Source organism: Argopecten irradians, chromosome 3 (assembly GCF_041381155.1).
Source record: "Argopecten irradians isolate NY chromosome 3, Ai_NY, whole genome shotgun sequence".
NCBI classification, from domain to species: Eukaryota; Metazoa; Mollusca; class Bivalvia; order Pectinida; family Pectinidae; genus Argopecten; species Argopecten irradians.
The window spans coordinates 52,234,936-52,262,610 of record NC_091136.1 but is presented as its reverse complement, the minus strand read 5'-3'; the positions used below and the strand labels follow the sequence as shown (position 1 = coordinate 52,262,610).

Here is a 27,675-nt window from a genome sequence, read left to right as displayed (position 1 = left end):
CCTACAAGTACTGTGTTGTAGTGTCTATATGGCGATCCGTTCTTTAAGACATCAGGAGAGAGTGAGACCAGTGGACCAAACATTCCACATAAATCAACCTATCATCTTCCTATTAGCCTAAGGTATAATAATGTGCACGAGTGATCAGATTTAGCCTGATTATTCCAGTACCTTGTCATGGACAGTCCAATGAATCACTTCCTAGGGAGAAATAAAACAGATCATGTCCTACTCTGTAGTCTGTACATGCAGCCACAATCACAGATATCACAATTATGTCATACAGAAGGAAAACGTATATTTTTGTTCTTGTGTAAAACCATTTTGATTCTATAAATAAGTGTTTCAGTAATGACATTAACACCTAAAATCACATCAAAGCTCTGCAAAATGACAAGAAAGTGCTTTTCAGGCATCCCCTTATTAAATAATATTGATTTCTTACTTTCTTTGGATCTCGTACGTGAATCCTGAATTATACTACCAATGGAGTTATAATCAATAGTACTGTACCTTCCAGTCAAATAACTCTACCCAGGTCTAACTTAGGGACCCTAAACATTTTATATGGTACCAATGGTAGAAATATACTGTAACTAATGGTAAAGATATCAAATGGTAGCCTTACAATTTCACACAATCAATTGTAGTCATTGCCAAATTTAGGCCAAATTTAGAAAATTCCTTTTAAAAGTGATCACATTGAAAAAAGTACATTGTAATGTACAACCTTTTGTGGTAATCATATGTCACCACTTTTCGCACCAGAAGCTTCACATTTAAATATGATTGGGAAAATTGCATCCAGACATTCCAGGTAATGAAATTAATATGGCAATTACTATTTTGAGCTTTTCAAAATCAATTTAGCTAAAATAATTGTGCTAATTTAGCTCAAATTATTTTGTGCCAAATAAGAAAATCAACTTTATGAATGAGACTTGTTTTCAGGCGAATCTACTGCAACATTAAACTTAAATCTATTAATTTGTTACCAGATTTGACTTAATTTTCCAAAACAACTTACTAATTGAGCTTTATCTATGGAAATGTTTACTATGAAGCTGGTCTAAACTGTTGATGCTGACCAATTTGGTTTGCATGACATCATCATGGCCAACAATTCCCTGTGGATTTACATGAAATGAATCTGCCTAAATAATTACATTTAAGTTAGGTCTACACTGAAATATGACTTTTACTTATTCTATTGACACAGAAAGACAACAAGGTTAGCTTTTATCACAATACTTCTAAAGATGCATCTACTTGGATAACCTACCGGCTTTGGACGACTCTCTCGTAGGAATGTTTTCAGGTCTCCCCCTTCTAGAAGCTCCAAGATGATGTAGCGTGGATGACTTTCAAAACACACTCCCAGCAACTTAACAATGTTTGGGTGACTGAACTTGCTGAAAAAAAATGATAAACAGTTTATGAGTTTCTATGACAAAAGAATGAATCCTCCATACTTCTCCCATTTCCTTTCTCATTAGCAGCCTGCCTAAGGAGATAAAACACTGATGACATCTAATGTGCTGTGGTGATGCAATTAGAAGAGAACAACATGAGGTAGTTGTAGAAAGGATGAAGAAATTTAGCTTATTTTAGAAGACATAAATGCCCTCGCCTCCATATATCAAGTTCACATAGACCAGAATGTGACAAAATGCATAGGTATATTTCGTCTTTGTATATTATCAGTTATCTGTCCTTGCAAGTAGGTATTAATTGCGACGCCATGTATGTTCCAGCACAATGTCATATTTTTCAGAGAAAAGAACATCAGTTTCGCTAACAAAATCATGATATATAAATTGATACTTTTTCGCAATGGAGACAACTCTGTATTATACTAAAAACTACTACATTTTGTATATGTCCGACCCATTTCATGATAGGGGCATAGAATATATAGCTAATGAATAAACTAATTACAAAGTAGTAATTAAATTTTTCTCAAACCTCGGACAGGGAAATCTTACATGATACCCAGTGCTAGATTTTTCTATCTCGTCTTATCTGTCTGGTACTTTTATGCGATTTTTGGCGGAATTTTACGCCATTCATGTAACAGTCCGCGCATGTGACATCATAGTCTCGAATCAGTTATGTCACACGCTTCAGACAATCAATATCATTAGAAATATGTACATACAGCATTTACCATGCATTGATATAACGTAACTATGATTTTACGCGGAATCACTAAATTCGAACAACAGATGAAACGGTCAATCGGCTTTGAACAAGGAGGCCCAAGGTGGGATAATTATACACTGAAGCGTTTATAGATAGTTTTATTATATCTTAGAGGTGCGAGAAAAAAACCTGTTATCTGTAAGTGATCGTGATATCTCAGTCGAGGGCTAAGATTTTGTAACATAATCCTAACCGAGGCGTTAGCAGAGGTTGGGATATTACAAAATCTAAGCCCGAATCAATTTATTAATATTAAAATTTAAAGCATGTTTTACACTTTCAAAACAAAAACGGGCTTGTTATGGTCAATGAACAGTAGACTTTATAGACATACCTCATAATCATTGCCTCCATCAGGAACTCCATCTCTGATTCTTCTGTACTGTACACAGGTAATGTCTGAGGAGAGAACATGAGAGACTCAGTTGATTTACTGTACACAGGTAATGTCTGAGGAGAGAACATGAGAGACTCAGTTGATTTACTGTACACAGGTAATGTCTGAGGAGAGAACATGAGAGACTCAGTTGATTTACTGTACACAGGTAATGTCTGAGGAGAGAACATGAGAGACTTGGTTGATTACTGTACACAGGAATGTCTGAGGAGAGAACATGAGTGACTCAGTTGATTTACTGTACACAGGTAATGTCTGAGGAGAGAACATCAGGGACTCGGTGCATTACTGTACACATGTAATGTCTGAGGTGAGAACATGAGTGACTCAGTTGATTTATTGTATACAGGTAATGTCTGAAGAGAGAACAAGAATGACTCGGTTGATTTAATGTACACAGGTAATGTCAAAGGAGAGAACATGAGTGACTCAGTTGATTTACTGTACACAGGTAATGTCTGAGGTGAGAACATGAGTAACTCAGTTGATTTACTGTACACAGGTAATGTCTGAGGAAAGAACATGAGTGACTCAGTTGATTTACTGTATACAGGTAATGTCTGAGGAGAGAACATGAGCGACTCGGTTGATTACTGTACACAGGTAATGTCTGAGGAGAGAACATGAGTAACTCAGTTGATTTACTGTACACAGGTAATGTCTGAGGAGAGAACAAGAATGACTCAGTTGATTTACTGTACACAGGTAATGTCTGAGGAGAGAACATGAGAGACTCAGTTGATCTACTTTACACAGGTAATGTCTGAAGAGAGAACTTGAATGACTCGGTTGATTTACTGTACACCGGTAATGTCTGAGGAGAGAACATGAGTGACTCGGTGGATTACTGTACACAGGTAATGTCTGAGGAGAGAACATGAGCGACTCCGTTGATTTACTGTATACAGGTAATGTCTGAGGAGAGAACATGAGTGACTCAGTTGATTTACTGTACACAGGTAATGTCTGAGGTGAGAACATGAGTGACTCGGTTGATTTACTGTACACAGGTAATGTCTGAGGAGAGAACATGACTGACTCAGTTGATTACTGTACACAGGTAATGTCTGAGGAGAGAACATGAGTGACTCGGTTGATTTATTGTACACAGGTAATGTCTGAGGAGAGAACATGAGTGACTCGGTGGATTACTGTACACAGGTAATGTCTCAGAAGATAACATGAGTGACTCAGTTGATTTACTGTACACAGGTAATGTCTGAGGTAAGAACATGAGTGACTCAGTTGATTACTGTACACAGGTAATGTCTGAGGAGAGAACATGAGTGACTCAGTTGATTACTGTACACAGGTAATGTCTGAGGAGAGAACATGAGTGACTCTGTTGATTACTGTACACAGGTAATGTCTGAGGTGAGAACATGAGTGACTCAGTTGATTACTGTACACAGGTAATGTCTGAGGTGAGAACATGAGTGACAGTTGATTTACTGTATACAGGTAATGTCTGAGGAGAGAACATGAGGGACTCGGTTGATTACTGTACACAGGTAATGTCTCAGAAGATAACATGAGTGACTCAGTTGATTTACTGTACACAGGTAATGTCTGAGGAGAGAACATGAGTGACTCGGTTGATTTACTGTACACAGGTAATGTCTGAGGAGAGAACATGAGGGACTCGGTTGATTACTGTACACAGGTAATGTCTCAGAAGATAACATGAGTGACTCAGTTGATTTACTGTACACAGGTAATGTCTGAGGAGAGAACATGAGTGACTCGGTGGATTACTGTACACAGGTAATGTCTGAGGAGAGAACATGACTGACTCAGTTGATTACTGTACACAGGTAATGTCTGAGGAGAGAACATGAGTGACTCGGTTGATTTATTGTACACAGGTAATGTCTGAGGAGAGAACATGAGTGACTCGGTGGATTACTGTACACAGGTAATGTCTCAGAAGATAACATGAGTGACTCAGTTGATTTACTGTACACAGGTAATGTCTGAGGTAAGAACATGAGTGACTCAGTTGATTACTGTACACAGGTAATGTCTGAGGAGAGAACATGAGTGACTCAGTTGATTACTGTACACAGGTAATGTCTGAGGAGAGAACATGAGTGACTCTGTTGATTACTGTACACAGGTAATGTCTGAGGTGAGAACATGAGTGACTCAGTTGATTACTGTACACAGGTAATGTCTGAGGTGAGAACATGAGTGACAGTTGATTTACTGTATACAGGTAATGTCTGAGGAGAGAACATGAGGGACTCGGTTGATTACTGTACACAGGTAATGTCTCAGAAGATAACATGAGTGACTCAGTTGATTTACTGTACACAGGTAATGTCTGAGGAGAGAACATGAGTGACTCGGTTGATTTACTGTACACAGGTAATGTCTGAGGAGAGAACATGAGGGACTCGGTTGATTACTGTACACAGGTAATGTCTCAGAAGATAACATGAGTGACTCAGTTGATTTACTGTACACAGGTAATGTCTGAGGAGAGAACATGAGTGACTCGGTGGATTACTGTACACAGGTAATGTCTGAGGAGAGAACATGAGTGACTCAGTTGATTACTGTACACAGGTAATGTCTGAGGTGAGAACAAGAACGACTCTGTTGATTACTGTATACAGGTAATGTCTGAGGTGAGAACATGAGTGACTCAGTTGATTACTGTACACAGGTAATGTCTGAGGTGAGAACATGAGTGACTCAGTTGATTACTGTACACAGGTAATGTCTGAGGTGAGAACATGAGTGACTCAGTTGATTTACTGTATACAGGTAATGTCTGAGGAGAGAACATGAGGGACTCGGTTGATTACTGTTCATTAGATTTATCAATTGAGTACAGTTGTTACGGCAGTAGCGGATCACTTTGCATAAAATCGCTGCAATTTTCGTTCACAAAACTTTTCATAATATAAACCATATATTTTCATAAAGAACATTTAAATGTCTATCAGATGTTAATAAAAAGAATTCATAGAACTGATCATGCAAAACGAAAGACGCAAAATAAAACCTACCGAAAAGTCGGCTATAGCGGATCAGTACGGCTATAACGGATCACGCCCCCTGGAGGGCCTCTCTGTCATGATTTAAGCGACAAGGGTCGTCTCAAAACCTAATTTTAAAGAGTAGTTATGACTGTGAACCGTTATTATAATTGCAAACTCGCTTAAACTGCAACCGGTCTTCATATGACAATCCTGAAAGGACGCATACAACGAGCAGCCAAACAGATGCGTGAGTACATTGAACAGCCTATTGACTTTTGTGACGTGACGTTAATCACGTTATTGTCCAGAGATCCGATGCAAAGATGTATTTCCATATCACTTCTCGTAAAATGTACTTGTAGCTCAATATATTTTGTTGTTCAAAGTCTCCACATCTTTATTTTAATTTGGTACATAAATACACATTTCTCTACCAAACCATTATCCGTATTGACTATAAGGAGATCATTTTAGCAGTAAAAACAAGACAAAATCTGTACAAGTTAAAGCGTAAATTAAATGTATTTTGTTTGAATAACGTTGTAAAACATCGTCACATTACCCGACATTTGTAAAGTTATTTATCTTCAATGTTTAATTCCATTTAGAAATTACAAAATAAATAAGAGCGCTGAATAATTAATTAAAAAAAAGTATACACATGCATGCATATGTTTAGTTTGATTTTATTTTTTTTTAATTTTCCAAGAGACTAACGGATGTGCATGCACTTTCCTTCAGGCATTTTAGACAGTGTTTCTGTTAACAGGTCCAAAACAAACACTCTGTTTGTATGTTGGATGGTGTAGTTACAGGGGACCACTACACCTCCCCCTTGCTCTTTTTGGGCTGGCCATGGCGAAAAACTGGGTATTGGATCCCCCGTCACTTCTGCTGTAATGCTACCGTTACCATCAAGTATCTCTCTAAATGTACCCGCCAGTGACCTTGGTACATGACCTACTGGCAGGCCTGCGACATCCTTTAGGTAGAGCTGTCGTGACCCATCCGTAAGTGTATCATGTAAGTTGGTTTCGTAGGATGTTAAAGGAGGAATCCATACTAGACACGCATTTTTATCTTTAATGTTAGTGTATTCTCTGTCTATGATAAGTGAGGGCGCTCCTGGAAACATAGGAGGCCTAATCTGATAAACATGGTAGCCTTTTATCACAGAGTTCTCCAACACGACTGTTGTTAGGGATATCTCCTCCTTGGTATTGGAACTTTGCTGAAAAAGAATGAATATCTTTTGATACTGATGTGTTCAATATGTTGAAATTATATTTCATTTAAAAATGTCATATCTGTCATATTTCCATTTAAACTGAAATCAAATGCATCAGTAAGTGATTAAATTTTGTTAATTTAAAGCCAATAGAAATGTGCAAGTTTCATTGAAGAATATTGAAAATTAGTAGACTCTATAGAATGACTTTTGTTTAATTGTATCTAATATAAATAGTCCGATGTATTGTTGTTAATGAATATTTCATAAAAGTTGAAGAAAAAAAACAAAAACAAAAAAACAACACACACTGTACAATCAGTAAAATTTAAATTTAATGTCATATTTCAATTCATCATTACTACTTTTCATATTTTAATGAATATGACTTGCAACAAATATACATCTTGTTGCCTTGATCAAGATGTCTGTGCCAATGGAGACCCACACGAGAGGTGGTTTTCATGGTTATCGGAGTTTCATGTTATGCCTACAGCACAATACAATGAAAAGCCAATAATACGATGTGTGTCAATGTACATGCATAGGTACACAGGTACTTGTAGTTAGTACAGCCTACCACATGGGCCTATAGACTAATCAACGACCCATCGTGCAGTCTTATGTTAGACGATCATCGACATTCTGGACACTGAAAGTGTTCATTGTGTTGGCCATCCTCATCAGAGCAGCAATCGGCATGAATCCATTTGTCGCAGTCATCGCACTGGATCCATGTTGAACCGTCACCAATGTCGATATCCTCCCCCCATGTCATGTGGCATCCCATGCACTGAATGTCTTCTTCTCGGACCATTTCTTTTGTCGTTTTGGTGTGTACCTGAACTTTTGATTTCTTTGATTGTCTGCTGGCTGATGCTTTTAGATAAGTTCTTTTAGCCTTTTCTTCCTTTTCAGCAAACACTCTAAGTTTCTCAATACCTTTCAGTGCCATTGTCCTGATGCACTCATTTGATGTTAAGTTGTCCGGCAATGCACTACTTAGTGTTTTTCTCTTTGGTGTTCTAGGTGAAACCTTCGGAAGGACAAGGGCCTCTTGTAGAACCGGGGATATGGGCTGCTGGCTTTGGTGTGGTTGTTCGAGTAAACTGGTTGCAGCTGCAGTGCTGGCTACAAATCCAGACCTGGTGTCTCGCACATAGGAATAGGAGAGGCTGTTGATACAGACTTTACTTTGAAATGCAGTTTTCTGTATGCATCAAAACAGGGCGAAAGTCCAGAGATGTCCCAGCCTTCATCTATCCTACATTGGTATCTGTCCTTTGTAGGAGTGTCGAGAACACTCTTCAGTGTATCCAATGCGTCCATGGCAGGGTTGGTAACTTCAGTCGTCTTATCAGCTTGTTCATCATTGTGTTCTGGTAGTGGTATGTCTTCAGTGGTGGAAAATGTCAAACTAGGTTTCACAACCTGGCAAGATATGACGGTACTGTCTACTGGATATATACCTGAAAAGAGGAAAGTCAATCGATAAAATAATAATCAATCGTATACCAGTATTCATATACATGTACGTAAATGATCAATTTACAAATATTTTCAAGGATGATTTTGGTCTTTATCAGTATATGAAAACAATTTATCATGACACTTTTGTCATTATTATGATCCCCATTATTATGATTCCCATTATGATGCATATGTTTTATATGTTACTGACACAAATATTAACTTTTATCAACAGTGCTGCTGTAAATACGTACCTGATGATCTGAAGCTGTTGATGACCGTCAATGGCTTGTAAAATAGAAGAAAGGCCTCCTTCAGTTTCTCTGCAAACGTTTGCTTGCCAATTGGACATCCCGGGTTCTCTCTGGTGTGCTTACGGACAACTTGATGCCATCTGGTTTTCAGAGGACCAAACACTCCTTTATCTAAAGGCTGCATCAGATGGGTGGCGTTGGCAACCAGTCTATACAGTTCTATGCCACGGCCTCGAGCGTCCTGGAACACAGATAGGTCAACATGACTGCTGACTCCGTCAACCAGAAGAACGACTGGCCTGTCCGTACCGGCATGTTCATCAAAATGAGAAAGAAAAGTCTTAAACGTGGCAGTGTCCATCCATCCTTTTTTAGTATAAGAAACTTTGCTCCCATCAATTCCTCCGGTCATTGGATTGTAACCCTTGGGTTTTGGCTCAGGATACACAAAATAAGGAGGAATGATATCACCGCTGGCATTCCCGCAAAACATCACCGTATGCCGCTGTTTACTGTGTCCTCCAGATACGTGGGGGACCTTATGACCGTTGCTCTTCAGTGGACCAATCACTCTGCCAGGCACACTTCCCATGCTGAACCCCGTCTCATCAGCATTCCATATTCTCTTTGGTTTGTCTAAGAGGTCGTGGTTTGATAGAAATTGTCTAAAGTTAACAAACCAGGTATCCAATTTGGTCTTGTTAACTTTAGCCCGGCACATTTCGAGAGGTGTCTCTTTCCTGGGCTCTACCACTTCGGCATTCCTGGCCATGAAGGCATAATACCAATCATGGCCAGGCCTACCATCCTTGAAATTATTTGGTTTTCCCTCTTTCCTAACAACTCCTTGCACGAAGTCCAAAAACTCCTGAGGTTTCAAACCCATCCCTCGCTCTGCCATCTCCCTCAACCATGTAGCCATAGCTACCTCCTCTTCCTTGTTAAATACAGGCCTAGGACCTTTCCTCTTGTCCACTTCAACTTCGCCCGAAAGCCTTCGTTGGAGAAAACCAAAAGAAAAACCATACTGCTTAGAAGCATCCCGCAATGATAACTTTTTTTGCTGTACCTCAAATAAGGCCTTCCTGACTCTGGTGCCTCTTCCAGGGGACAAGGGATATCCGCCTCGTAGTCGCTGGGGACGCTTTTCTGATATTTTCCTAGCCTTTCCCATCATGTGATTACTATAAAACAAACAAACTTCAATTATGAAATGACTTATATTTAGGTTAACTTCATGACAAAAATGTGTATTGGTAAGCAAATTATACTATTGTGAAAGAACTAGAGTCCTAAACTGAAGTGTGCTACTAAAACGATTTTGAATCAATGGCGGATCAAAAATAATTTAATGGAGTGAGGGCAGGAGGAGGTATGAATATATGTGATATTTGTCAGAGAGCATAAAAGTCCATATTATATGAATCAAAGTTCTATAATACGCCCATGATCATTAAAGGCACTACCTTTCCAAAAAGGGGAACATAACACGAGATTGTAAATTTTGTAGAGTTGCAAAAGTTATTAGCATACCGTTAATACTTCACTTATCATTATCCTCTGAACAATTTAAAGTGAATAGTCGGGCAAAGAAAACCAGTCTAAATGCGTTCATTGTCCTTTCAAAAGTTCAAAAAAAAACATCCTTGCCCGACTGTTCACTTTAATTAAAAAAAACAACAACTAAATGTTAATTTTTATAACGCGGGTCGTCTTATGTAATCCCGACTTCGTTATAATTACCTCACATTAGTTGACTATCACTGTGTCAGATGACTAAACATCGAAATAAATCTGCACTGTTAACATCAATTATTCAGTGAATTTTCTTATGTAAAAAAATTTTTTTTTTTTTTAAGAAAATTTTAATTTTTGTTTCGGGAAATTAGTGGGGCCTTTCAGGTGTATAGAAATTGCAATAGATTGTACTAATTAGTGTTTCATTTTTTATTCTAAAATATTATAAACTTCTAGAATTATATAAATGTACTTGATTTTTACAAACTTGTGTATTTTTATATTTTGTCTTGATATCAAAATTATTGATAATGTGTGATTAGTCTAGGTTGCCTTAATCATCTTTTAAAGAACTGTTTTATTAATAAATCAAATAAACTTAACAAGACATCTTGCAGATTTTTATTTGAATTCAAGCTCTCTGTAGAATTTTGTTTACAAATAATTTTAACAAAAGTGTTCCAATATTTCTTTTGTGAAGCGTCATTTCAAGACTTTTAATTAACATGTGGTGTAAGGGAAATAACTCTTCTAACTATTACATTCTTTTCACGTGTTTTTACGAATCGTCTCCAGAGGACAAATAAAGTTATTAACAATTGCCCTTTTGTTATTTCATTTATTTTGGAGTGGGTTAGGGCTCTGATAATAAGCTCTATATAAAGCTTGTCTACAACGGCGCTTTGTCGCATAATGAATAACCCAGTGCGTTTGAGTTTGAGACGCCCCCCTAAGAAAATATACGTCACAACCACGTCACATCCTGACAAGTGAGCGTTTTGCAAGTGACTAGATGTAGATATTTTGTGAGGAAACACTTTGGCAAACAATACTGTGTCGTAACAATTAGGATTTATATAATGTGTCGAGGATTGCGTGGATTATTCGTAACCAAGGACCATAGGCTGTCAATGACAACAGTGAGTGTTTACAAATATTACATGCATTGTTTAGGCTCACATGTGTTCGCAGCGACTAGACCAACTAGGCCACCGAAGGTAGCCACTGTAAAATGCATCATATTTGTTATAAATTTGAACAAGCACACACCATTAACATATGATGTTTCGACACTATTCATGAACAGTGAAAGAGTGTGCAACTTGCCTGCTAACAGAGATATTTAACCAACACGACCAATGTTTACATTCTATTTTTAGTGCAAAAACAATCACGTGACATTCTATTTTCAATGGGGCAACATTAGGGATAATTCATATTCAGCACTTGAGTTACCTGTTTGTTTCTCGTCGCGCTCCTCTTCTTAGCTATAATTCAGGTTCGAAATTCGAAATCGTGAATGCACGTGCTTGCTATGCATACGCCTGCGCACACGAAACACTGATCCGTTATAGCCGATAAATCTGACACAAGATATTAAATCATTACACATGTAAAGGATATGTTACATTACAAGTACATACGTGATTCTGAAACAAAACATCATCTTTCGTCAATTAATAAAAAAACATATTTACTGTCCAATTTGAATTATATTGTTTTTTAATTCTTTATCGAACCGTACATTTCCAAGATGGCGGCCATCGGTAAACAAGAGGACCCCAGTAATAAGAAAATAACCTATTTCTTGTCTTTACGTGAAACACAAAAGCAATGACTATTGTGAATTTACGTGTAAACAAATGCCCCCTAAATCATTTCAAATAATATGTTTATTAGATTAACCAATTCTGTGTAATCAGTGTTTATTTTTTGACTGATCCGCTATAGCCGATGATCCGCTACTGCCGTAACAACTGTATTGATTATTTATCATTAAGTATGCCCAATCTACTGTATTCCTACCTTAACAGCTACAGGTAATTCCTCTGTCATATGTGGTACTCCAGCTAAGTAACCTTTATAAACCTCTCCAAACGCTCCTCTTCCCAATGCCCTGTATCAAATAAATATCATTAGTAAAATATAAACAACAATACCAGATATCTATAAATTTGTATTACTGATGTAACATCCAATTCCCCTTGCTGAATGTTTTTTCCCTGTCAATTATTTCTAGGGGTAAAACTATTGGCTAGCTGATTCTTTCCCTCTCTCGATCATTTCTAGGGGTAAAACTATTGGCTAGCTCATTCTTTCCCTCTCTCGATCATTTCTAGGGGTAAAACTATTGGCTAGCTGATTCTTTCCCTCTCTCGATCATTTCTAGGGGTAAAACTATTGGCTAGCTGATTCTTTCCCTCTCTCGATCATTTCTAGGGGTAAAACTATTGGTTAGCTCATTCTTTCCCTCTCTCGATCATTTCTAGGGGCAAAACTATTGGCTAGCTGATTATTTTATTATTTTCTCCCTTTTGATTATTTCTAGGGGGCTGACTCTCCCCTCCCTCCTCTGGATTATTTCTAGAGAAAAAATATTTGCTAGATGACTCTTTCCCTCTGGATTGTTTCCAAGGGCACATGATACAGACAATAGATACCGACAGGGACATAAACGATCATTACAATTAGGGATTTCTCTCTTATCTCCATTTACGGTAATGCTGTCCTATGGAAAATTTGAAGTTAAAAGTCAAATTTAGTTTAGTTGAAGTGGCCTTGTTATATTGATACCTTAACTCACATTTTTAAAAATAAAACATTGTTATCATGTTAACATCAACAAATTCATACAAATATTTGACAGATTTAGATAGTTGTTTCTTTTTGGCAGAATGCCTGTTGATGTTATTTGTAGAGGGACATTTGAAATCAATGTGATATTATAAATGGTAGGATGGCCTGTACACTTATAAGGACATGATGAAGTTTGCAGTGTGAAGCCAGTACTTATGTGATCAGTGACCTTTAGAGGACAACACTTGAAGCTGGTATAGCAATTAATGAATGAGAGACTATTACACCTTGCACTGTGATTGTGGTAAAAAGTGAAGAATTGGAGGAGCTGAAATTTACAAGCTGGGCCCTCACATAGAAATCTCATTAGATCCTTTTGTTAAACAATATACATTCTTTATCGGAAATTAGGTCAACTATTGACCTCAGCCATTGTAGTTTACCATCATGGGAATTGGTTATTATGTGCCAATTCTTAGTAAATGCCCAATGGTCAAATCTTTCTGCTTGGTCAGTATAATGTCACATTCAGAAGCATTGAAATAAAGGGTTAGAATAAGCAATTAAGGATGACAAACCTAGTAAGGCGAAGTTTATGACGGTTTAGCTCTGGAAGGTGTTTTTCTGGATACTTGGCCCCTACAAAGTCATAGTTGGGGTTATATTCGGCCATCATGCCCATGGGCAGAGCAGTACGAGGCTGTATGGTGCCGTTATGGGTCGACGTGTTAACAGTATATTGACGGTTGGTACGTTGACCAAGTTCCATAGTAATGTTGCTCTGTTTATGTTTCTGGTGTTGACGATCTACAAACAAAGGAACAGTAAAATAATCAGAATCCTCATTGGTACAAATTCTCCATTAATAAGATCACTCACAACTAGAAAAGTATCATCCTAAGGGGCATAGAAAACATGACAATATCTGAAATGAAAGGCTCGCATTATTATTAGGTAAGCACTAGTTTCTATTTATTTACCTCAGTACATTGTAGTGGAAAACAATGTTTAGATATAACACAAAAGACCAAATGTTCTCAAAATGCTCATAATTTCTTTGACAAACAGTTATAACATCATATACGCAAGTGTGAGTACTTTGTATTTGGACTAAAATAACAAAAAATTAAAACCAGGTACAGATGTTTTCTAGTTTTGCAATATGGAAAAGAACATTTTTTATGTAAATCAAAAAGTTTTGTGAATCAACGCATTGTTTTATTTCCAATGTGCAGACTTCCGAGACTTGATTTTTTTACAGTTACAGTGACTGAATCCTACTGTACTTCACCTGTAACTCTATTGCTTAATGATAAGGAATGTAAAACTGCTAAAATTGGTTTTATTATCAATCAAACATTTATCAATATATAAGACCATTATTGATCTATCAATAAAAACAGTTTTATTGCAATTGAATCTTTTGCTTGTATCTAACTGGTGATTCATGGTCCGATCTGTGAATCGTCAACCCTGAATCGTGGATCGGATCGGATCGCCACATGTTAGACAATCCACAGCCCTAGACGAGACTGTCACTGTTGTAACGTATACTTACACAGACAGCCCATGGTGAACGAGACTATCACTGATGTAACGTATACTTACACAGACAGCCCATGGTGGACGAGACTATCACTGATGTAACGTATACTTACACAGACAGCCCATGGTGGACGAGACTATCACTGATGTAATGTATACTTACAAAGACAGCCCATGGTGGACGAGACTATCACTGATGTAATGTACACTTACACAGACAGCCCATGGTGGATGATACTGTCACTGATGTAATGAATACTTACACAGACAGCCCATGGTGGACGAGACTATCACTGATGTAACGTACACTTACACATGCAGACAGCCCATGGTGGACGAGACTGTCACTGATGTAATGTATACTTACACAGACAGCCCATGGTGGACGAGACTATCACTGATGTAACGTACACTTACACAGACAGCCCATGGTGGACGAGACTGTCACTGATGTAATGAATACTTACACAGACAGCCCATGGTGAACGAGACTATCACTGATGTAACGTATACTTACACAGACAGCCCATGGTGGACGAGACTGTCACTGATGTAATGTATACTTACGCAGACAGCCCATGGTGGACGAGACTATCACTGATGTAAAGTATACTTACACAGACAGCCAATGCTGGACTAGACTGTCACTGATGTAATGTATACTTACGCAGACAGCCAATGCTGGACTAGACTATCACTGATGTAAAGTATACTTACACAGACAGCCCATGGTGGACGAGACTATCACTGATGTAATGTATACTTACACAGACAGCCCATGGTGGACGAGACTGTCACTGATGTAACGTATACTTACACAGACAGCCAATGCTGGACTAGACTATCACTGATGTAACGTATACTTACGCAGACAGCCCATGGTGGACGAGACTGTCACTGATGTAACGTATACTTACACAGAAAGCCCATGGTGGACGAGACTATCACTGATGTAACGTATACTTACACAGACAGCCAATGCTGGACTAGACTATCACTGATGTAAAGTATACTTACACAGACAGCCAATGCTGGACTAGACTATCACTGATGTAACGTATACTTACACAGACAGCCAATGCTGGACTAGACTGTCACTGATGTAAAGTATACTTACGCAGACAGCCCATAGTGGACGAGACTATCACTGATGTAAAGTATACTTAGACAGACAGCCCATGGTGAACGAGACTATCACTGATGTAACGTATACTTACACAGACAGCCCATGTTGGACTAGACTGTCACTGATGTAACGTATACTTACACAGACAGCCCATGGTGGACGAGACTATCCCTGATGTAACGTATACTTACACAGACAGCCCATGGTGGACGAGACTGTCACTGATGTAACGTATACTCACACAGACAGCCCATGTTGGACTAGACTGTCACTGTTGTAAAGTATACTTACACAGACAGCCCATGGTGGACGAGACTGTCACTGATGTAACGTATACTTACACAGACAGCCCATGTTGGACTAGACTGTCACTGATGTAACGTATACTTACACAGACAGCCCATGGTGGACGAGACTATCACTGATGTAACGTATACTTACACTGACAGCCCATGGTGGACAAGACTATCACTGATGTAACGTATACTTACACAGACAGCCAATGTTGGACTAGACTGTCACTGATGTAACGTATACTTACTCAGACAGCCCATGGTGGACTAGACTGTCACTGATGTAACGTATACTTACACAGACAGCCCATGGTGGACGAGACTATCACTAACATAAATGTAGCTCCCAATGCTATGACGACAATATAATGCAGCTCTAATCCATCATTTTCTACAGTCTTCTGGGCATCTTTGTCTGGTTCTGTTCAACAAAAAAAAACTTTTACAAGTACATCATTTTCCCTTTATAACATGTATAGCAGTTTTCAAAGATTTTTTTGCATAAGATCTTATCTTGTAGTCTCTTCATATACATTATTTCAGAATGTTTGATATGGATGACCTTGAGAACAAACTTAAAGGTCACTGACTTAAATGTGGACAAATCAATAGCCATCCAATCTGGTATATTACTGACATGTAGTGACGCATCTCTGTAAAACCTCTAATTATCGCTGTAGATCAATGGACAAAGAATATTACATTCCTTTCTACAGAAATATAAAATGAAATTCATGCCCATTTTAAAATTTGTACCAGTTTCAGGTGGGCCAGTTAAAAATCAAGTCATGTATATATATAAAGTATGATTTTCTGCTCTTGGGTGAAAAATTGGTGCCTTTATATGTAACAAGAGACCCATGGGCCTTAACGGTCATCTGACTATAAGCACAACACAATGTAGTCGTTTAAAGATATTAGCATATTTGACCTATTTGACCTTGAACGAAGATCAAGGTCATTCATTTGAACAAACTTGGTAGCCCTTCATCCCAGAGTGCTGCAGGTCAAATATGAGTATCCTTGGCCTTTTGGTTCTTGAGAAGAAGTTGTTTAAAGATTTAAGCCTATTTGACCCTTGTGACCTTCAATGAAGATCAAGGTCATTCATTTGAACAAACTTGATAGCCCTTCATCCCAGCATGTCGAAGGCCCAATATCAGGTCTCTAGACATCCTACTTATTCTAAAGAAGCCGTTTAAAATATTTTAGCCAATTTGACCCCTGTGACCTTGGATGAAAGTCAAGGTCATTCATTTTATCAAACTTGGTAGCCCTTCATCAAAGCATGCTGCAAGCCCAATATGAGTATCCTGGGCCTTTTGGTTCTTGAGAAGATGTTGTTTAAAGATTTAAGCCTATTTGACCTCTGTGACCTTGAATGAAGGTGAAGGTCATTCATTTGAACAAACTTGGTAGCCCTTCATCCCAGCATACTACATGCCCAATATGAGTATCCTGGGCCTTCTGGTTCTTGAGAAGAAGTCGTTTAAAGATTTCAGCCTATTTGACCCCTGTGACATTGAATGAAGATCAAGGTCAATCATTTGAACAAACTTGATAGCCCTTCATCCTAGCATGTCACAGGCCAAATATCAGGTCTCTAGACCTCCTACTTATTCTAAAGAAGTCGTTTAAAATATTTTAACCAATTTGACCCCTGTGACGTTGAATGAAGGTCAAGGTCATTCATTTTATCAAACTTGGTAGCACTTCATCCCAGCATGCTGCAGGTCAAATATGAATATCCTGGGTCTCTTTGTTCTTGAGGAGAAGCCGTTTAAAGATTTTAGCCTTTTTGACTCCTGTGACCTTGAATGAAGATCAATGTCATTCATTTGAACAAACTTGGTAGCCCTTTATCCAAGCATGTTACAGGCTCAATATCAGGTCTCTAGGCCTCTAAGTTATTCACAAGAAGTTTTTTAAAAGATTTTTAGCCTATTAGACCCCTATGACCTTGAATGAAGGTCAAGGTCATTTATTTGATCAAACTTGGTAGCCCTTCATCCCAGCATGCTGCAAGCCAAATATCAGTACCCTGGGCCTTCTTGGTCTTGAGAAGAAGTCGTTTAAAAGATTTTAGACTTTTTGACCCTTGTGACCTTGAATGAAGGTCAAGGTCATTTATTTGAACAGCCTTGGTAGCCCTTTGTCCTAGCATGCTACAGACCAAATATCAGTACCCAGGGCCTTTTGGTTACTGAGAAGAAGTTGTTTGAATGTAAAGTTTACGCACTTCATATGTGTATGTCCTTACCCAGAAATACCTTTATATGTGTATGTCCTTACCCAGTATACCTTTATATGTGTATGTCCTTACCCAGAAATACCTTTATATGTGTATGTCCTTACCCAGTATACCTTTATATGTGTATGTCCTTACCCAGTATACCTTTATATGTGTATGTCCTTACCCAGAAATACCTTTATATGTGTATGTTCTTACCCAGTATACCTTTATATGTGTATGTCCTTACCCAGTATACCTTTATATGTGTATGTCCTTACCCAGAAATACCTTTATATGTGTATGTCCTTACCCAGAAATACCTTTATATGGTGTATGTCCTTACCCAGAAATACCTTTATATGTGTATGTCCTTACCCAGAAATACCTTTATATGTGTATGTCCTTACCCAGAAATACCTTTATATGTGTATGTCCTTACCCAGAAATACCTTTATATGGTGTATGTCCTTACCCAGAAATACCTTCATATGTGTATGTCCTTACCCAGAAATACCTTTATATGTGTATGTCCTTACCCAGAAATACCTTTATATGTGTATGTCCTTACCCAGAAATACCTTTATATGTGTATGTCCTTACCCAGAAATACCTTTATATGTGTATGTCCTTACCCAGAAATACCTTTATATGTGTATGTCCTTACCCAGAAATACCTTTATATGGTGTATGTCCTTACCCAGTATACCTTTATATGTGTATGTCCTTACCCAGTATACCTTTATATGTGTATGTCCTTACCCAGAAATACCTTTATATGTGTATGTCCTTACCCAGAAATACCTTTATATGTGTATGTCCTTACCCAGAAATACCTTTATATGTGTATGTCCTTACCCAGAAATACCTTTATATGTGTATGTCCTTACCCAGAAATACCTTTATATGTGTATGTCCTTACCCAGTATACCTTTATATGTATATGTCCTTACCCAGAAATACCTTTATATGTGTATGTCCTTACCCAGAAATACCTTTATATGGTGTATGTCCTTACCCAGAAATACCTTTATATGGTGTATGTCCTTACCCAGAAATACCTTTATATGGTTTATTTCCTTACCCAGAAATACCTTTATATGGTGTATGTCCTTACCCAGAAATACCTTTATATGTGTATGTCCTTACCCAGTATACCTTTATATGTGTATGTCCTTACCCAGTATACCTTTATATGTGTATGTCCTTACCCAGAAATACCTTTATATGGTGTATGTCCTTACCCAGAAATACCTTTATATGGTGTATGTCCTTACCCAGAAATACCTTCATATGTGTATGTCCTTACCCAGAAATACCTTTATATGGTTTATTTCCTTACCCAGAAATACCTTTATACCTTTATATGGTTTATTTCCTTACCCAGAAATACCTTTATATGGTGTATGTCCTTACCCAGAAATACCTTTATATGGTTTATTTCCTTACCCAGAAATACCTTTATATGGTGTATGTCCTTACCCAGAAATACCTTTATATGTGTATGTCCTTACCCAGAAATACCTTTATATGGTGTATGTCCTTACCCAGAAATACCTTTATATGGTGTATGTCCTTACCCAGAAATACCTTTATATGGTGTATGTCCTTACCCAGAAATACCTTCATATGTGTATGTCCTTACCCAGAAATACCTTTATATGGTTTATTTCCTTACCCAGAAATACCTTTATATGTGTATGTCCTTACCCAGAAATACCTTTATATGGTTTATTTCCTTACCCAGAAATACCTTTATATGGTGTATGTCCTTACCCAGAAATACCTTTATATGTGTATGTCCTTACCCAGAAATACCTTTATATGGTGTATGTCCTTACCCAGAAATACCTTTATATGTGTATGTCCTTACCCAGAAATACCTTTATATGGTGTATGTCCTTACCCAGTATACCTTTATATGTGTATGTCCTTACCCAGAAATACCTTTATATGTGTATGTCCTTACCCAGAAATACCTTTATATGTGTATGTCCTTACCCAGAAATACCTTTATATGGTGTATGTCCTTACCCAGAAATACCTTTATATGGTGTATGTCCTTACCCAGAAATACCTTTATATGTGTATGTCCTTACCCAGAAATACCTTTATATGTGTATGTCCTTACCCAGAAATACCTTTATATGGTGTATGTCCTTACCCAGAAATACCTTTATATGGTGTATGTCCTTACCCAGTATACCTTTATATGTGTATGTCCTTACCCAGAAATACCTTTATATGGTGTATGTCCTTACCCAGTATACCTTTATATGTGTATGTCCTTACCCAGAAATACCTTTATATGTGTATGTCCTTACCCAGAAATACCTTTATATGTGTATGTCCTTACCCAGAAATACCTTTATATGTGTATGTCCTTACCCAGTATACCTTTATATGTATATGTCCTTACCCAGAAATACCTTTATATGTGTATGTCCTTACCCAGAAATACCTTTATATGTGTATGTCCTTACCCAGAAATACCTTTATATGTGTATGTCCTTACCCAGCAATACCTTTATATGTGTATGTCCTTACCCAGAAATACCTTTATATATGTGTATGTCCTTACCCCCAGCAATACCTTTATATGGTGTATGTCCTTACCCAGTATACCTTTATATGTGTATGTCCTTACCCAGTATACCTTTATATGTGTATGTCCTTACCCAGAAATACCTTTATATGGTGTATGTCCTTACCCAGTATACCTTTATATGGTGTATGTCCTTACCCAGTATACCTTTATATGTGTATGTCCTTACCCAGTATACCTTTATATGTGTATGTCCTTACCCAGAAATACCTTTATATGGTGTATGTCCTTACCCAGTATACCTTTATATGGTGTATGTCCTTACCCAGTATACCTTTATATGTGTATGTCCTTACCCAGTATACCTTTATATGTGTATGTCCTTACCCAGTATACCTTTATATGTGTATGTCCTTACCCAGTATACCTTTATATGTGTATGTCCTTACCCAGTACCTTTATATGTGTATGTCCTTACCCAGAAATACCTTTATATGTATATGTCCTTACCCAGTATACCTTTATATGTATATGTCCTTACCCAGAAATACCTTTATATGGTGTATGTCCTTACCCAGAAATACCTTTATATGGTGTATGTCCTTACCCAGAAATACCTTTATATGTGTATGTCCTTACCCAGAAATACCTTTATATGTGTATGTCCTTACCCAGAAATACCTTTATATGTGTATGTCCTTACCCAGAAATACCTTTATATGTGTATGTCCTTACCCAGAAATACCTTTATATGTGTATGTCCTTACCCAGAAATACCTTTATATGGTGTATGTCCTTACCCAGAAATACCTTTATATGGTGTATTGTCTTTACCTGAAAATACCTTTATATGTGTATGTCCTTACCCAGAAATACCTTTATATGTGTATGTCCTTACCCAGAAATACCTTTATATGTGTATGTCCTTACCCAGAAATACCTTTATATGTGTATGTCCTTACCCAGAAATACCTTTATATGGTGTATGTCCTTACCCAGAAATACCTTTATATGGTGTATGTCCTTACCCAGAAATACCTTTATATGTGTATGTCCTTACCCAGAAATACCTTTATATGGTGTATGTCCTTACCCAGAAATACCTTTATATGTGTATGTCCTTACCCAGAAATACCTTTATATGTGTATGTCCTTACCCAGAAATACCTTTATATGTGTATGTCCTTACCCAGAAATACCTTTATATGTGTATGTCCTTACCCAGAAATACCTTTATATGTGTATGTCCTTACCCAGAAATACCTTTATATGTGTATGTCCTTACCCAGAAATACCTTTATATGTGTATGTCCTTACCCAGAAATACCTTTATATGTGTATGTCCTTACCCAGAAATACCTTTATATGTGTATGTCCTTACCCAGAAATACCTTTATATGTGTATGTCCTTACCCAGAAATACCTTTATATGGTGTATGTCCTTACCCAGAAATACCTTTATATGGTGTATGTCCTTACCCAGAAATACCTTTATATGGTGTATGTCCTTACCCAGAAATACCTTTATATGTGTATGTCCTTACCCAGAAATACCTTTATATGTATATGTCCTTACCCAGAAATACCTTTATATGTGTATGTCCTTACCCAGAAATACCTTTATATGTGTATGTCCTTACCCAGTATACCTTTATATGGTGTATGTCCTTACCCAGAAATACCTTTATATGGTGTATGTCCTTACCCAGAAATACCTTCATATGTGTATGTCCTTACCCAGAAATACCTTTATATGGTTTATTTCCTTACCCAGAAATACCTTTATATGGTGTATGTCCTTACCCAGAAATACCTTTATATGGTGTATGTCCTTACCCAGAAATACCTTTATATGTGTATGTCCTTACCCAGAAATACCTTTATATGGTGTATGTCCTTACCTAGAAATACCTTTATATGGTGTATGTCCTTACCCAGAAATACCTTTATATGTGTATGTCCTTACCCAGAAATACCTTTATATGGTGTATGTCCTTACCCAGAAATACCTTTATATGTGTATGTCCTTACCCAGAAATACCTTTATATGTGTATGTCCTTACCCAGAAATACCTTTATATGGTGTATGTCCTTACCCAGAAATACCTTTATATGTGTATGTCCTTACCCAGAAATACCTTTATATGTGTATGTCCTTACCCAGAAATACCTTTATATGTGTATGTCCTTACCCAGAAATACCTTTATATGGTGTATGTCCTTACCCAGAAATACCTTTATATGGTGTATGTCCTTACCCAGAAATACCTTTATATGGTGTATGCTTAGATATGGTTTCCAGATGTTTATTGAATATTTTATTACAACGATTGGTTATCTAAAACAACAGGAAAACATGGGGAATATCTACCTCAAAAATGATAACAATAGACCGTCACATTCTATTTTTGGAACACAAAACGAAAGCTGGCTGAAAGCAAGGTTATAATGAACAACAAACTTGCTGACATGACAAGGAATATTTGTTTTCCACATTTTAAGATTATTTTCTAATTTACGATGGTTGACAAATAAAGTTCAAGCCAATTTGTTATAAAACAATTTGTATTTAGCGGTAGAATGATAAGTCAAAAGTCAAACGAGACTTTTCATTCGACAGGGCACTGCGAAGGGAGGTTCATGACTTATTGCACATATGTACATCACGAAAGTATAAAGTGGGGAGTTGCTCCCGTCTCTTGCATTTCAGCAAGATCCAAATCGCGCACGTAACATCAGAATTTGTTTGTGTTTGCTTCACCCACGTTTATGACCCACCATTTTGTTTACATTTGTGCAGTGCATTGTGGGAGGTCACTTAAGTTCAACACTACTACGATCGTTACAAAATTTGAAATTATTCGAAATGTATTCGAAATACAAAATACAGAAAGATGGAATTTCCATTATAATTATTTTATTTGACACATTTGCATAATAACTGATATATATTACTTAGTAAGGTATCTGACACGTCTTAAATATGTATTTTACTCAAATTTACATGGTTTATTTAGGTTCATGTCCCTTTAAGCTACCCGACTAACAACACATATCTAATGGGAAAATAATGACTTAAATGAACATTGACACTTCAGAAAATGCAAAACCAAAGTATTGAATACATCCATACCTACACAATGGTGTTGGTCGGGAGCTAACTGCTGCTCGTCTTTACATTTGCAGGTGTATTTCTTCTTATCAAAGTCAGTAATGTTACACCAATACTGACAGCGACAGTTCATCAACAGTGTCACCTCCACCAGTCCATAGCCATCTCCCACTCCTGACAAACAGTTACACAACACAGAAAATAACACATTTCTATAACCAACCTTTATATCTTACACAAACCAGCATTTTGTGCTGTATCATAAATAGCTTTTAGAAAACAACATTTTGACATCAAGTTACCACATTTGGTTTATGCATGCAGATAATGTTCAAACTAGCAATAGCAGAACATACTCAAGTATTCAAAGGTGTTATTGGCACCTTTGACCTTTTGAATTTTGGAACATTCCTGAGTGTTCTTTTAGACATTGACTCAATTGGTACCAGAATGATCAATATTCCTAAATTTCATAGTCTGCCATACTTGTTTACATTCTGCATGCATTGCATGGTAACATTCACTGGTATTCTTCTGTTTTAAAAATATCTTCTGTTTCTGGAACGGTGCAAATTGAGTTGACCTCAGGTGTAATGATCCTTTTAAATTTTGGAACATATGAAAATGTAGTTCAGGTGTTAGGGTTCCTTTGACCTTTTGATCTTTAGAACACACCTGGATGCATTTTAGGTGTTAGCTAGGGTTCCTTTGACCTTTTGAACTCTAGAACATACCTGGATACATTTTAGGTGTTAGCTAGGGTTCCTTTGACCTTTTGATCTTTATAACATACCTAAGTGTATTTCAGGTGCTAGAGTTCCTTTGACCTTTTGAACTTTATAACATACCTAAGTGTATTTCAGGTGCTAGGGTTCCTTTGACCTTTTGAACCTTAGAACTTACCTGGTAGTATTTCAGGTGTTTGGGTATCTGGGTGATAGTAGGAGGTTCCTCTCCCACCGCTGTGCTCCAGGGCGTCTTGAAGTGACACATTACCACCTACATATAAACATTATACTAAGTAAGTATCTGATAAGACATAAAACATACATGTTACTGACTAAAGCTATCCTTGCATGTCCCTAGCACTATAATTTATTGAACATAAACCATGAAGCAAAGTAGAGTTGGTGTATCAACTTTAGATTACTGCAGGGTATATAAATATCTTAAACCTAACATGTTTGTTGCTGGGTCAACAAATATATGAGGCAATGTATTAAAACTATATACCCATAAACCTATTTTAACTTTTATAAGACCATAAGGAACTGCATCAATTATACTCCTACACTTTAATAAACATACTACACTAATTTAATGTGTGTACTTGTGAACAATTTAAAGATGCCTTACATGAAGATAAACACCTGAGGTGTCAGTCTTATTAGTACTAGCCCAATATATCAGGTCTCTAGGGCCTGTTTTTATAAGAATTCAGACTTTAACAATTTTTATAGTAGACACTTGCCGAAACACACTTTTTCACACTTTTTTAAGTGTACTTCAGACAATTGATTAGATATTTAACATAAATTGTAAGACTACTGTGAAAATTTAGGTAAAGGTAATTATTTTGACCAACTAATTTATCCTTCATGTTACTGTGACAACCTGTGTATAAAGACCAGCTGCTTATTAAAACCAATTTCTCAGACCTGGATCTCAAATTGCCATTTGTAACACAACATGACCTGTTTTTAAAGATAACTTGGTTATAGAGACCACTTGTGCCTTGGGTGGTCTTTTTTATCAACAGGTTTAACTATAGCTGTATACTCACCTGAATATCCTCCTCCACCTCCTCCTGAGGCACATGCCCCTCCTCCACCCCCAAACCCCCCTGGAGTGTTCCAATTAAGGGAGACAATAGATTTGTTACAGGAGCTGCCCCCTCGCGCCCCCTGTAGTAGGGACTGACCCGCCTGAGGGAAGGCAGCTGTAGTGTTACAGCTCACTGATCCTCCACCGCCTCCTAAACATATTAAAGGAACTATCAGAATGGTCTTAAATCATATACACATGCTATTACTTGTAAAACATAATAAAGTATGTATCTATTGAAAACTGATTTTATTTGTTGTTAAACTATAAATGAGCTGATGCACATGACAATTAAAGCTATCCTTGAATTCAGACACTTCACGAACATTATACTTTTGGCTAGATTAACATTGGTTTTTATAATTATATATTTGCATTTTGCCACAGCGACTCCTATTACTCTAATGATAATCGTGATCTGCATTATTAGCCAATAAATGCAGCCTAGACTTTGTGTAGTAATATCTACATAAATGGATGTGAGTCTTGTTAAAATTAAACCAACCCTAACGGGCGTTACTCTATTTATCTGCCACTCAGATTGCATTTATATCTCCAATAAATGCAATGTAACAATCCTTTAATTGTTAAATATTTCCCATGATGAATGCCCATAATTGTGAACAATTAACGGAAGGCAGAATCAGAGAAAGCTGGCTATGTTAAAATCTCAGAAATTTTGTCTTTCAAAAAATCCATGAAATGTGGATGTTGGGGGTATTTATTGTATATATATATTTTTTTGGGGGGAAGGGTTTTTTAAATATCATTTAAAATGTCGTTGGTATGTATTGTATTATCTGTACTGTGGAGGGGTTATTTATTACATCATTCATACTTTGTGGGAGGGTGGGGTGTATGTATTGTATTATCTATACTGTGGAGGGGTTATTTATTACATCATTCATACTTTGTGGGAGGGTGGGGTGTATGTATTGTATTATCTATACTGTGGAGGGGTTATTTATTACATCATTCATACTTTGTGGGAGGGTGGGGTGTATGTATTGTATTATCTATACTGTGGGGTTATTTATTACATCATTCATACTTTGTGGGAGGGTGGGGTGTATGTATTGTATTATCTGTACTGTGGAGGGGTTATTTATTACATCATTCATACTTTGTGGGAGGGTGGGGTGTATGTATTGTATTATCTATACTGTGGGGTTATTTTTTGTATTATTTATACTTTGTGGGAGGGGGAGTATTTATTGTATTATCTATACTGTGGGGGGTATTTTTTGTATTATTCATACTTTGTGGTAGGGGGTATTTATTGTATTATCTATACTGTGTTTTTTTTTGGTATTATTTATATTTTGTGGGAGGGGGGTATTTATTGTATTATCTATACTGTAGGGATATTTTTTGTATTATTCATACTTTGTGGGAGGGGGGGGTATTTATTGTATTATCTATACTGTGGGGGTATTTTTTGTATTATTCATACTTTGTGGGAGGGGGGTATTTATTGTATTATCTATACTGTAGGGGTATTTTTTGTATTATTCATACTTTGTGGGAGGGGGGGTATTTATTGTATTATCTATACTGTGGGGGTATTTTTTGTATTATTCATACTTTGTGGGAGGGGGGGTATTTATTGTATTATCTATACTGTGGGGGTATTTTTTGTATTATTCATACTTTGTGGGAGGGGGGTATTTATTGTATTATCTATACTGTGGGGGTATTTTTTGTATTATTTATACTGTGTGGGAGGGGGGGTATTTATTGTATTATTTTTACTGTAGAGGGTGGGGGTTATTTTTTGTACCATTTATACTGTGTGGGAGGGGGGGGGGGGTGTATTTATGGTTTCATTTATACTGTGGCAAGAAGAACTAACTGTGTTTCTGCTTTAGAATAAAGTGGTTATTCTGCTGATATTATACTCACCAGCACCGTTTGGGTTAGTGAAGCCACACCTAGGGGGCCCGGTGTCCAGCATCACTCCCTGATAGCTATTGTGTGAAGAATTAGATCTATACGCTAATCCTCCTCCTCCACCAGCAACAATTAGTGGAATCAACTCATCTGTAATGCTGTCTTTCTGAGGGAGTAATTCAATAAAACAAAGATTAATAGAACCTTTCCTTATAGTCCAGACAGAGGAGTCTCCAACAATGGTCACGGATATATATA

General features: G+C 37.2%; 2 protein-coding genes across 4 annotated transcripts in view; both read right to left on the bottom strand.

The window, feature by feature from the left end:
* Positions 1–27,675, bottom strand: part of LOC138318992 (ALK tyrosine kinase receptor-like) — a 246,454-nt gene that overhangs the window by 36,053 nt on the left and 182,726 nt on the right. For all 3 annotated transcript variants that reach the window (XM_069261865.1, XM_069261866.1, XM_069261867.1), the window contains 9 exons: positions 27,430–27,583; positions 25,487–25,678; positions 24,607–24,702; positions 23,725–23,877; positions 16,115–16,237; positions 13,431–13,659; positions 12,082–12,172; positions 2,537–2,601; positions 1,283–1,412 (listed from right to left, as the gene is read on the bottom strand). In XM_069261865.1, coding sequence (XP_069117966.1) covers positions 1,283–1,412; positions 2,537–2,601; positions 12,082–12,172; positions 13,431–13,659; positions 16,115–16,237; positions 23,725–23,877; positions 24,607–24,702; positions 25,487–25,678; positions 27,430–27,583 — 1,233 coding nt within the window. The remainder of the gene's footprint in view (positions 1–1,282; positions 1,413–2,536; positions 2,602–12,081; positions 12,173–13,430; positions 13,660–16,114; positions 16,238–23,724; positions 23,878–24,606; positions 24,703–25,486; positions 25,679–27,429; positions 27,584–27,675) is intronic.
* On the bottom strand, positions 7,946–10,393 carry LOC138320158 (jerky protein homolog-like). The gene is made up of 2 exons (XM_069263209.1): positions 8,539–10,393; positions 7,946–8,283 (listed from the first exon to the last, which is right to left on the bottom strand). Exons 1-2 carry the CDS (start codon positions 9,713–9,715, stop codon positions 7,946–7,948), a joined length of 1,515 nt encoding a protein of 504 aa, XP_069119310.1. The 5' UTR covers positions 9,716–10,393.